General features: G+C 40.6%; 1 protein-coding gene across 1 annotated transcript; it reads left to right on the forward strand.

Annotated features, from left to right (window-relative positions):
* On the forward strand, nucleotides 1-11,389 carry SPARCL1 (SPARC like 1). The gene is made up of 10 exons (XM_065665210.1): nucleotides 1-54; nucleotides 183-236; nucleotides 2,242-3,387; nucleotides 4,461-4,530; nucleotides 5,171-5,289; nucleotides 5,970-6,090; nucleotides 6,882-7,018; nucleotides 8,761-8,909; nucleotides 9,800-9,948; nucleotides 11,361-11,389. The coding sequence occupies exons 1-10, from the start codon at nucleotides 1-3 to the stop codon at nucleotides 11,387-11,389; spliced, it is 2,028 nt and encodes a 675-aa protein (XP_065521282.1).
* Nucleotides 11,390-13,112: the final 1,723 nt, after the last annotated feature.

Below are 13,112 nucleotides of genomic sequence, written 5' to 3' on the forward strand. Positions count from 1 at the left end.
ATGAAGGCTGTAGCTCTCTTCATTTGTCTTGTAGGATCAGCTTTTGCTATTCCAGTAAGTCCTCATCACGCTATTATTCCTAGGCAGTTAATTTCCCATTCTGTGAATATTCTATATTACCCCATTGACTTATACAAAATTCTCACTTAAGTGAAGATAATGAATATATTTGTCTATTGTAGAGCCATCCCTTAAACTACAAACTTGGAATCCATGGACAGAAGACTCCAGAAAAGGTACTCCTCTTGCTCTTTAAACATTAAGGGGCAGCCTACATAACGAACCTCAAATATATAAAACACATTAGTACATACGGAGTGATAGCAAATTTTAGGTTAAAAAAAAATGTGGGGCCCTCACCTCACGACTAAGTACCAAGCAACTCATGTCTCACGTATTACATAGTTGGAAACACAATAGGGCAAAATCTAAAGCTCACAACAGAAGTTTCACTAATTTGAAAAAGTTACCTTCAATGAATCCTCACATATAATCGTTGCACCCACATTTGTACAAACTATGAGCTCCACTGGCAGTGGAACTTGTGTTTATCACTGCTTCAGTGAACAAGGAGGATGCGATCCTCTTTATCACACCAAGTGATCAAATTCAGTCTCAAACATGTAATTTTACCCACCTTAAGTTTAATTATTCACAACACAGAGCACTGGATACAGCTCATCTTGGAAAAGTACACTGTGGCTGACAAGCCAGATACGCAGCCCCGATGGTAATGAGAGAAATGATTTCAGCAGCCCATGCCACATATGCATCCTAATGACAGAGCTTTTGTATTCATGGTTGACTCAAATTAAAATTCCTTTTTATTGCACCATTCTAGCAAGCATTTGTGCTTCAGACACAACGGACCTTGACTCCAAGCCAATGAATGTTTTGGAACAACAATATTCAGAGCATGCTCTGTAGTAAGAAATGCAAAATTCCAACTCCCATGTTCACCTTTTTCTTTAATTATCAATTATATCCCACCCTGGGCAGCTTTCCAGATGCATTGCATGTCAATCCAGATGATGCTCTGCATTTTAAAAAACAAAAATTCACTTCCCTTAATGAAGTATTCAGCAGAACAAATTAAGACACATACACTAGTGTGCAGCCTACAGCTGTCTCCCAGAAACAACTCATACATCAGACACTTACATCAAAATAAAACATTGCAATACCTAACAAATCATCAGTTCCAATATGCAACATCTATCAAAGGCCAGCTGTCCCCTAACAGTAGCTAATTACAGATAGATTGACTGAAATTTACCATCCTATTAAGACTCAAGTATCTTCACAGGCAATCGAGCTCTAAAGTTTATTATACCCTGGGGACAAAGGTCTAACAAAAACTGGCAGCTGAAAGCCACATCTAGGCACAGCTCTGCCTTGAGGCTGTGGCACATAATGATGCTTCCTGTCAAGACATGAGCCACATCTCCCTCAAACTTCTGCTATAAATACAGACGCACATAATAGACAATCTTAATGACCGTTTGGCCATGAAGTTTCTAATTCTATAGAACTGGAAGCCCTTCACAGAACACTGGTTTTTGCTTATATTTAAAGACACATGAGAGTTGTACGAAGCAGTGCCCCAAACTCATGTAAACTCATGTAAACTCATGTAGCAGCAGTTACAAAACACATGTAAAAAGACCAAACACTGATCTTGAAACTTAATTTTCAAGTGTTTTCACATCAGCTTGAGATGCTTGGTAACACACAGATCACTTTTTGTCAGGTCTTCAAGAAACGTGCATTTAATCTGGAAAAGCTCTTCACTGAATTTCTGTTAGATCTGAGCAAACATACAACCATTCCCTGAAAATTCAGAGTGTGAAATGACAGTGAACACACATTGCAAACACAAAATTGTAACACACTGAGATACCACCTTCACCTTAGGAAACAGGATACAACTGATCTGCCAAGGGCCATATTAATGTGTCAAGACACCCATATGCATCTATCTTCTATGGGATACAGAGTTGCATAGACCCCTTCAGAAACTCCATCAATCAAAGAAGGGACAGATAACCAAATTTGCTGAGAAATGGAAGTGACATTAGCTGTGAATTTCATGCTCTGGGCTAGCTTAAAAGGAGCTTTTATAAGGAAAAAAAGTCAGTGTCATGCTTTGCAATACAAGGCAAAAATGAAACTGCACCAACTTAAATAAATTCTAAAATTTATTCATTTACTTGGGGTTTTCTATCTGTTTGTTTGTTTAAGGCTGAAGATATTCACCTTGAACCTGACAATGGTGATTTGCTGCCCAGCCTCAAAAGCCTAAACCCGGAAGTATCGGTACCAGACACTGAGCACATACGTGAGCTTCAGACCACTAGAAACCAAGGAAGAACCAGTAGTGAGCATCAAGTGAAAAATGTCCTAAAAAGCATCAATTTCCTTGTGATGCACAGTAAACCAGGTTTGGCTTCCAATAAGCAGGACAGTGACTCTGGAAGCAGCAGCAGACAACAGTCCAGCTCTGAGCATTACCAGTTCAGGAGGCAAGAGAAACACAGCAATACAGCTAAACCACATGTTCTGGGCAATGCAGAAAATCCAGTGGATGCTCTCAGTCTTGATCGTGAGCATAACACATTGAAAGATAATAAAAATACAGTTGGCCTATCTGAAAAAAACAGTGAAAGCGATGAGGAAGAACATGTGGAAGAGGAGGAAGAGGAGGAAGAGGAATGGGGTGAAGAAACTGATTATAGAGATACAAATTACAAAGGCTACCAGACAAATCATGGTAACCAATACAAAATACAGCAAAACGAAAACAGTATGCAATCTGATGAAAGCCTGAGAGATTCCAGTCAACCAATCCAGATAGCCAAGAGACATGGTGAGAAATTTTACCTAGGGGAAGAAGAGAGGAAGAACGGCCAGAAAAAGCCCTATAAAGAAGAAATCCTCTCTCAAAAAACACGCAATGAAGATCAGGATGACAAATGGCAAAGCCAAGAGAAGAAAGACAATATTCAAGTAAACTATCAGAGTGATCACAACACAGTAGTGAAAAGACAAGATATGGAGGATGATGATGATGATGGTCATGACAGTGGTGATGTTGATAGTGAGGAATATCTCAGCAATACCTGGACAGAAGTAGCCTATGAGGAAGAGGAGAGAATCCAGAGTAATGAGCAGGAGAGCACCAGTACTGAGCATGAAGGGGAAGAAACCACCAAAGATGACACTGCAGTTCATAGAGAGACTGAGGATTACAAGGATGCCAAGATTAAAGACCTTATTCGTTCTGAACAAGATGATTATGATCATGAGCCACCTAATTCTGACAGCAACCAGCAACTAGAAATAACTAGCTCTGTTCAGAGCATGAATTCAATGGAAAGCGCAGATAAGGTAAATTCTCTTTAAAATAAAGTTTGACTGCTACAAGAAGTAGGAGGGAATGACACTTTGAGTCCCAAATTTAAATCCCTGATGATTGAAATGATATCTTGGATAAAAGCAGGTCTAATAATTGATATACAGAAGTCTCATCTCTCCTCTAATTCACTATTCAACCGGCTTATACTATGTCACTTCACATATAACATTCAGATGAATTGTACCAGAAAGGAAGCGACCACAGGTCAAGTAAAAGCTCCAGACCTGATGTATGACAAAATATACAAATAAATATGGATACACAGATGTAAAACCTGGAACTCAGTCTCAAGCCATCTACAAGAACATGTAGTGACAGGACAAGGGATAATGGCTTTAAACTGAAAGAGGAGAGATTTAAATTAAGTATTAGGAAGAAATTCTTCACTATGAAGGTGGTGAGACACTGGCACAGGTTGCCCAGAGAAGCTGCGGCTGCCCCATCCCTGGCAGTGTTTAAGGCCAGGTTGGATGGGGCTTTGAGGAACCCCGTCTAGTGGAAGGTGTCCCTGCCCATGACAGGGGGGTTGGAACTGGATGAACTTTAAGGTCTTCTCCAACCCAAACCGTTCTGTGATTCTGTGATCAGGAAAGGCAGGGCTAGAGTTCCTGGAATAATTACTGTGGCTAGAGCACTTGCACACAAGATGAATGATGTGGGCTTTGTCGCTTCAGACAAAGAAGGATGCTGCACCCAGATCTCCCATATGCCCATCAGCAAGTAGATAAGCAGTGGATTATCAAAGTGTTCTTCAAAAAGAAAGGAATGAGTTTTTCTATTGCTGTTAAATAAGGACCTAAGCTCCTGTTTCTTCCTGTCCACCCCTACTTCCCCCACCCCACTCCAAATAACAGAGTACCTTAATACCACCAGAGGCTTTATGCACTTCTCACACATTTTGCATAGCAACCCCTTTCTGCTGCAAGCAGAGCAAATGGTGCTTCAGCCAGCTTTCTGTTTGCTCCTGAGGCAAAAACAATGTCCAAGTATTTTTTTCTTCCCAGGATTTACCACAACTTCTGCTTATATTTCTGTGACTGCACAGGTTAAGTCTACAGGCAGTTCCTATGGTGAGATGGAAAGTGCAAGCAACAGGAGTGAGAAGGCTTTCCTGGGTAAGCCACAAGCAGAACCATCATGTAACTGCTAACTCTCTGCAGCTGGGGAATCTGCTGGTCTGCATTTCTTTTCTGCCTTTGGCAGCACATGATTTCGCATGATTGAACTGTGCATAATCCCACATCACAGTTATGTTACAAGAGAATCCTTTCCATACACCCTTGGATTTACTCATTTGTTTGTGAAAAACATTTGTAGACAGCGCACAAATTTTTGTGTCAGTTATACAGGAGTGAGAATTATTTTGCACTGCAAATATTCAGTTTTAGAACAGTAGCTTGAATGCAGCTTGGAGTGGGCCAAGTGCTAGTACCAGATTCAGCAAGGACAGATACGTTTCAAAGGAAGCCAGAAGTAAATGTCAGTCCTTACAGAAGGAATTGCTTTTTCTGAGATATTTATTTCCCCATCAAACTTGGGACTGTTCACAGTCTCACCAAGAAAAAAATCTTTATGAAAGTTTGGCTTGTTTTACTCAATACAAGATCAGCTGCATTTTAACAAACTTTATAAAATACCTGACTTCATGGTGAATATTTGGCTGTATTTTGCCTTGACTGTCAGTAGCACCTGACAGAAATGTTTGGCTTCATCCTATTCCTCCTAACAGTCCCTCCTTCTTGCCGTGATTTCTAGACCCATGCAGGAACTTCCATTGCAAAAGAGGTAAAGTGTGCCATGTGGACAAACAAGGGAAACCCAGCTGTATTTGCCAAGATCCTGCTGCCTGCCCGTCCACCAAAGACTATGAGCACGTAAGTATTTCATTCAGTGCACAGCATGGGGAAAACCCAACTAAAATGTTTAAAAGATAACACATTCCCCTGCTATTATTTAGCATAGTTCCACCCTAAAAAGCATGCAGTGGGTCAGTCTATAAACATTTGAGCAGTAACTGAAACCATCGGTGTTATCAGCACTGGTCCCAGGCCAAAAGTCAAAAACACAGCGCTGCACCAGCTACTAAGAAGGAGAAAAAAAGGCTGCTACTTCTGAACCCAGGACATTATAGCTTGAGAATAATAGGAAAACATGTAGCTAATTAGTACCTGAAGTGATTTGCTTCACTTAGTCTCCCAGTGATCACAGATTCCCCTGTCACTGTAAGTTCTATTTATCTATTTGGTATTTTAGAGCATATACAGAACACTAGTACATGTCTAGTGCAGTTATCCTGTACTACCTAAGAAAATATATTACTAATACACAAAAATAAATTCCAAGTGCGTCAAGACAGGGTGTGTAAGTACAGACAACTAATCTATATGTAGGCATATAACAACTAGAGTTTTCAGAACTTCTGATCACATGTATTCCCAATTGCTACCCCACAGGTTAACAATACTTGTATTGTTGCAATGCCTGCATGAGTGACCAAAATTTTTCTCAACAGTGGTGGTGGCGGGGTGGGTTTGTTTTTTCCCTCCTCCTCTAGGTTTGTGGTACAGATAATAAGACTTATGATGGCACATGTCAACTCTTTGGCACCAAATGTCAACTTGAAGGGACAAAAATGGGACGCCAGCTGCACCTAGACTATTTGGGCTCCTGCAAACGTAAGGCTTGTTTTCCTGTGAAAAATTCACCTAGGTATAAAGAGCCAGCAGTCTTAACTACCAGCTAGCCATACTTACATGCTTTCTTCCTCCACTCTCCCCCTTCTGCATCAGTTATCTGCTAATTAAGAGCCTCAAACCTTAAACATGTCTAAAATGTCACCTTTTCTGTAATTAAGGGTATTAAAGACATCCTGCTTTTGCTTAGACTGATTTGTTGACTACCCTGTCTTCCCCCTGCACTGTCTTACATGCTCCCATTGCTTTAGCATCTGAAGGTGTTTTTTAATATCTTGACCAGAAAACCAGTATTTACAGACAGTTCAAAAATTATAATCTCAGGTCCAAAACAACCCAACAAAACATCCCAAAACTACTCAGATGCCAGATGCAGAAGCCAGGATCTAAAATCCAGGACTGATTTCCAAGTTGTTCAACTGCTGCATACCCTGAGAGGAAAGTGCACTCTCAGCCACACTATTCCTTTTCTGTCAAGAACTTTGCTTTCACACAGCTGACTGATGAGAGTTTCACTGCACATCTCTGCTCAGAAGCTCTACAGATACATAAAAGTTGTGGTATTCACAACTGGTTAAGTATGTGCTCCAAAGAACTGTATATTTGTAATTGAACCCACAGGTTGCTTTCCCAATTTTATGCATTAACAGCTCCACCAGTTTTAAGCTTAACTGGACGTTTGCTAGTGAGAATCAAATCTAACTTGGCTCAGAAATGCTTGAATGGGGACTTAACAGATCACTTGTTAACAAAAGCTTTTCTGTTTGCCACAGACATCCCACACTGTACTGATTATGAAGTGGATCAGTTCCCCCTCCGGATGCGAGACTGGCTCAAAAACATCCTTATGCAATATTATGAACGGGATTCAGATGCTTCTGGATTTCTAACTGAAAAGCAAAGAAATAAGGTCAGCAATCCTTTTCAAATGCAGTAACATTGTTAGAGCTGGACTAACAATGTGAAAAAAGTGATTTCACATCTTCTCCCATTTCTGAGTTCTCCCATTTCCTATGAGCATTCCCCTTCTGGTTAAGGCAATTTAGACTCAATTAGATTAAAAAGTTGCAAAATATATTTATACATGCCCTCACACGCATTTAAGCCGAGACACATTTCTGCTATGAATGTTCCTTTTGTCCAAGCAAATGAAAACCAATTATATTACTTTGAAGTCAGTGTCTACAGACAAGAGGCAGAAAAGTCAGAATTAGCACATACCTAGATAAACATTGCTCATTTGAGAAGACACCAAACAGCTTCTGTTCAGGTACATTCTTTGTGACAGATCTCTTGGAAAGATCAACTAATACGTAGATAAGAATGACCCAATTCATGTAGTCAGTGCCATTTGCCAAAGAACTTGAGGAAACCAAACAGCCAAAAGATAGATCTAGGTATGGATAGCTAACTAATTAAAATGCAGAATAAGAGGGAACAGCCAGCCAAGAGCTCACATGTGGAGTCCCATGAATTGAAAGGAATTGTGCCATTCAGCTTTTAAGTAACCTGGAAAAGGAAGGTATGGGACAAAGTATGCTGACAATGCACAGGTATTCCAAAGTAAGTAAGGAAGGACTTGGACTCACCAGGAAGGAAACTGCTCAAGTATCTTAGCAGACTGGGCAGTCATACAGGAGGGTTCGAGACAGAACTACAATAGAGAGCTCAGGGGAGCCTCATGGGACAGGGAATCCCTGTGTTGAACTGACCAAAAGTAGCTCCTCTTTTGTTCTTGAGACGTACCTTGTACTTGGCCATCAACCAAAGTACCTGAAAATAGACTCAACAGTTAAGTGTATTATTTGCACTATTTAATCCAGCCACACCATCTACACCATGATATTTAAGGGCTATAAAATTACACAAGTCTGATATTCAGTTTTAAGAGAAAAGAGCTGCTATCTACCATCCAGTAGACCTGCAGTATCACACTACACTGGCTTAAAATGGAGTAAGCATCTACTACGACTGTGCTTTTGTTTGTTTGCTTGTTTTGAAGAGAATTATTTATGTCAAGTGAATTGACAGTAGTTTGGTTTTGAAGATATAGATGTCATAACTGCCTAAAAAGCTGTAAGTATTAGAAATAGTTTAATTTACACCAAGACCTGGGCTGCTCTAAGTCCACAGTAGGAGATGCATGCAGTAGGCGAAGCATGCAGTAGGCCACAGCAGTTTTATACAGAATATGCTTGAGTAACACCAAAGACTACTTACACAGTTACCAAGAGGGACACTGATCAACTCAGAACATCTCATGCTAAATGGTACAAATCATCTGATTTCTGAAATGGCTTATTTCATGCCAAAAACTGAGTTGCTTGCCTCAGGACAGAAGATCAAGAATTGGTAAAACTGGTTTAATCTCCTACCAACCTGAGGCTACTGCCCTGCTTAGCCAAGTCTGACAATCAGACCACAGGAATTTCACTTCCTTTCTACTTACTACAAAAGCTGACACTGACAGCAACAAAAATTACCTGAGGCAAGCTTTTCATGCTGTGTATAGTCACAAACACTAAACCCCATTTCCGCTGTGGTATTTATCAAGTTCCATTTCTCCAAACCACCTTCTTGCTGGATAGTTCTCTTCAGGACAAATCTTCACCCTTAAATAAAAAACCCAGCCGATTTCTCTGTTGTGTTCAGGTCAAAAAGATCTACGAGAATGACAAGCGCCTCACAGCTGGCAACCACGCTGTTGAGCTGCTCCTGCACGACTTTGAGAAAAATTATCACATGTATGTGTACCCTGTGCACTGGCAGTTCCATCAGCTTGATCAGCACCCTGTTGACAGGTAAAAAAAGATCTTTGTGGTTCAGATTTGCTGTTGAAGTTCAGGCTGTTTCACTTTTCTAAACCACTCGAAGGATTCTCTACCTGCAGGAGCAGTCCCTCAGCTGATAGAAGGCTATGTCCCCCTCTTTCTAAGGAGGCATTCGTCTAACACAGAACCTCCCCCATTGTTTTGCTGTAGCCATGTCTTAGGTCAGGATCTGGTACCCTCTTGCCTTTCATAATCATCATACATCACACCTTAGGCTCTATAGTGTCTTCATAGCTACTAATGCCCTGATTCTGAAAGAAAACAAGGCTCACAAGATTCTGTTATTACTGAAGATAAGAGGAACAGGCTAAGTACAAAGGGCAGAGGCCTGTCAGCAAGAATTCACTAGTGGTATACCCATAGCTTTCAAATAATGCTACGGAAGTCTCATAGTTTAAAGAACACATATGGTAAGACAGCACCAGTGTCACAGTTCAGAGGAAGCCCCCAGCTTCTGAGAAAGTGACTCAGATTCCAGGCTTTTAGCCATGCTACTTGCTGCCGGAATTCATGTTTCCAGGCTGCAGGCTCCAAGTACCTCATGCTGATCACACCTACTGTCTTAGAACATAGCTAAGCACCTTTGTAAGCTGATCTCCTGAAGATTAACAGCAAAACGCCACAACTTCTGAAAAAAAAGTGTTAGCAAACAAATAGCAGTAAAAACATTTTAGTTTATCATCGGGTATCGAACATCATTGTAATGGCCTGGGACAGATTCACTACGGAAGCACCACAACAAAATCCACCAGGGCACCTGTGTCAAAGCCACCAGTCATCCTCTAGCAGCTTAGATCATCTTTGATGATGCTGGTGATTTATTAATGAAATATAGCTCTACATACTGCTCTTTCTTTCAGATTATTAACGCACTCTGAGCTTGCACCTTTGAGAGCCTCCCTTGTTCCCATGGAACACTGCATAACCCGCTTCTTCCAAGAGTGTGATGGAGACCGTGATAAACTCATTGCTTTGAGGGAATGGTGCCACTGCTTTGGGATTAAGGAAGGTAAACTAATAAAACAGACACATGTACAGGACAAAATGTTCTTACCAAGACTAGACACATTTTCAGACCAGAACATATGAGATTGTAGCCAGAGGCTCATGGATGTTGTGCACAGAGGCAACTGGAACAGTAGCAACACTGCAAGAGGTTCAAGGTTCTGAATTGCTATATAAAGATAAGAAAAAATCTTTTCCATGAGGAAGAATTTGGGAAGTAGTTTGTATTTAATCTCAAATAATTCCTGTGTGATGTCTGAACCTGTACGTTCCACATGTCTGTCCCTTAGAACACTCTATTTTACTCCTTGGTGCCAAAGGAAAGGCAAAGTGAGCATGTATCTTTAAATGAGTGATCAAAACATACTGATTGAAAACGCCTTTAAAGATCTCAAGCCAAGCAGGGAAAACAACAGAGATCTCTCACTGATCAAGTAACTATGCTCACTTCTAGATTGCTATATACAACACAAATGCTGTCATCACACAATAGCTGCAGGCCAAACCACCTATTTCACCACATCTGTCAGATGCAACACACACCCAGATGGTGCCCACGAGACTGCACGCATCAGTAGGCTTAGGTAGAGGCAGTGTCAGTTTCTGAATCCCAAATGCATTTACGCATATGTTTGGTTCAGCTCAATCCACATCAAGACTTCTCTAGGAAAGTGAAAAGCTAGATACCACTGTGTTGGTGACGTCTCTAGAATTCAGCAGCAGCTGAACAGAAGCTGGCAAGATAACAATTTGAGATTTACATACCTACATTTAATGTAGTACATTCTTCTGTAATCCACTGTCTTCTGATCTAACCCTGAGTGACAGCTGAACAATAATGCCAGTCATTCAGAAAGGGTAGCAGTAGCACAGGTTAATCCTAGCTATGTGACAGAAGGCCCTTGGCAAAACGTGCAGACTGAAGTAATGTGCTCAAAATTCTATTAGCAACTCCCTGCTTTTAAGTGGAAGCTGATCCCAGTCAGACATGTAGAGCTTTCACTCTTCCCAGAATTTTTCCAGGTCTTCTGATAACAATTTACCAGTCACAAATCACACATGGAAGTAAGCTGTGAGGAGTTAATCATAATATACATGTACTATGCCAATGATTGTTCACCCAAAGAGGGGTTTAGGGTCAGTAATTTGTGAAGAGTGGGGTGGGATTCTTGTCTTACAAACAGATCAAGGAGACCTAACACGAGAAACAAAAAAGCACCTATCTAGAAGGGTCTAAATGGATGGCTCCTGGATATGATAGCAGCAAGCATATTTGGATTTTCGTTAGGGATAGCATTCCCCTACATGAGCCCTCTGAAACTTTAGTGTATCACTCTCTTGATAGTGATACAGTGATACAGCATAAAAATGTCTCTTTGGCATCAAATGTTAATAAAGTTTTCTTGTTCATTGCAGAAGACATAAATGAAAATCTCCTGTTCTGAGCCTGGCTGAATAGAATCCAAGTGCTGCACTAAAACTGGTGAAATAGGTGAATTCTGTTTCTTTATGTAATTAACAGCTTCAGAGTTTTCAAGACACAGGTGGCATAAGGTTCACTGCATTCTTATCTAACACAAGGCAGAAAAGTATTATGTTCAGTAACAGCAGAAAAAAAATTAACTACTCCAGGTGATTCATAGATAAATAAACATTCCCCCATATGTACTCATGATCTCTCCGAACCAATAAATAGTACTAAGCTGATGACTGAGCTGTTCATAAAACCCTTCAGTAGAATGATAGGATGTGGATTTAACTGCACACTGAAAGTTAACTGGAAATAGGACTTGTTTCTTTTATTTACTGTATTGTCAGTTTAACATTCTGCATAGAAGCCTCCAATAAAAGTCTACCTAGATACAAGGGTTTTGTCAGAACTTTGTCAAAGAAAAGTTATCAAGGCAACAGTTCAATGGAAATTTAATTTTAGATTTAAGGCAAGTGAAGAAACTAGAGGGTACAACATATATAACACCAGTCCTAAAACCGTAATTCCTACAATGCATGGAGAAAAGCCAGAGCTTTTCCAATACTTCTTCCCCCACCTCCTGAAATGAAACAGTAATAGTACCAATGCCACACAGCTGACAAACTGTGTAATAAGCTAATTGCATGAGCATGCTGATGTGTGTCAAGACAGGCAACAGGACCACCAATCACAAGGAACAGAGGATATAAACAGCTCCAACACCTCCTTGTTCTCCTTAGTAAGCACATTCTTCCTGCCTCCCACAGAAGCAGCAACTACTGCTACCATTTTTCCTGAGAAAGAAACTCTATTTATTTCATCATCTCCCAACTTCTTCTTTCCTAAAGACAGACACAATTTAGGCACAAAAATCATGACAGGATGAGATTATTCCTGAATCCCATTCTCTTCGTGATTTTAAGCCAAGCACTTCACTAAAAATGCTCCAGGCATGCTCTGCTGTAAGCAAGAAGCTGCAAATGCTATTCCTACAAAGGAAGGTTAGAAAACACCTTTTGCTTGAATCATAGAATCATAGAATAGTTAGGGTTGGAAAGGACCTCAAGATCATCTAGTTCCAACCCCCCTGCCATGGGCAGGGACACCTCACACTAAACCATCCCACACAAGGCTTCATCCAACCTGGCCTTGAACACCGCCAGGGATGGAGCACTCACAACCTCCCTGGGCAACCCATTCCAGTGTCTCACCACCTTAACAGGAAAGAATTTCCTCCTTATATCCAATTTAAACTCCCCCTGTTTAAGTTTTAACCCGTTACCCCTTGTCCTGTCACTACACCTTTCAATGAAAAGAAAATGGAATTCAGAAATGCTGTTTCGGTAGCTTAAATAGTGGAAATCCGCTTGCCACTTGCTAGCTTGTTCTTGAACAAGCAAGGACTGCTAATCCTTACAGCTCCAGCCTGATGCCCTGGAAAACAACGAATCAAGCTATGATTACTTTCAACACAGGAACTTCTTAAAAGCAGAAGATTATTTCTCTCCAAAAGCAGTTTCACTAACAGCTTCTCCTATAAACCGGATTTGTCATCCACTTCTCACTCTGTAACATCACACAGCAGTGTACATAAATCAACCTGGATTACATATACAAAAGCATATTCCCTGTCTCGCCCAATCTGTTTTGAAACTTTCAGCAATGCTGCCACTTCAGCTTTTCCATTGCAAGGCACA

The sequence above is a fragment of the Lathamus discolor genome, chromosome 1 (genome assembly GCF_037157495.1).
Source record: "Lathamus discolor isolate bLatDis1 chromosome 1, bLatDis1.hap1, whole genome shotgun sequence".
Lineage (NCBI taxonomy): Eukaryota > Metazoa > Chordata > Aves > Psittaciformes > Psittacidae > Lathamus > Lathamus discolor.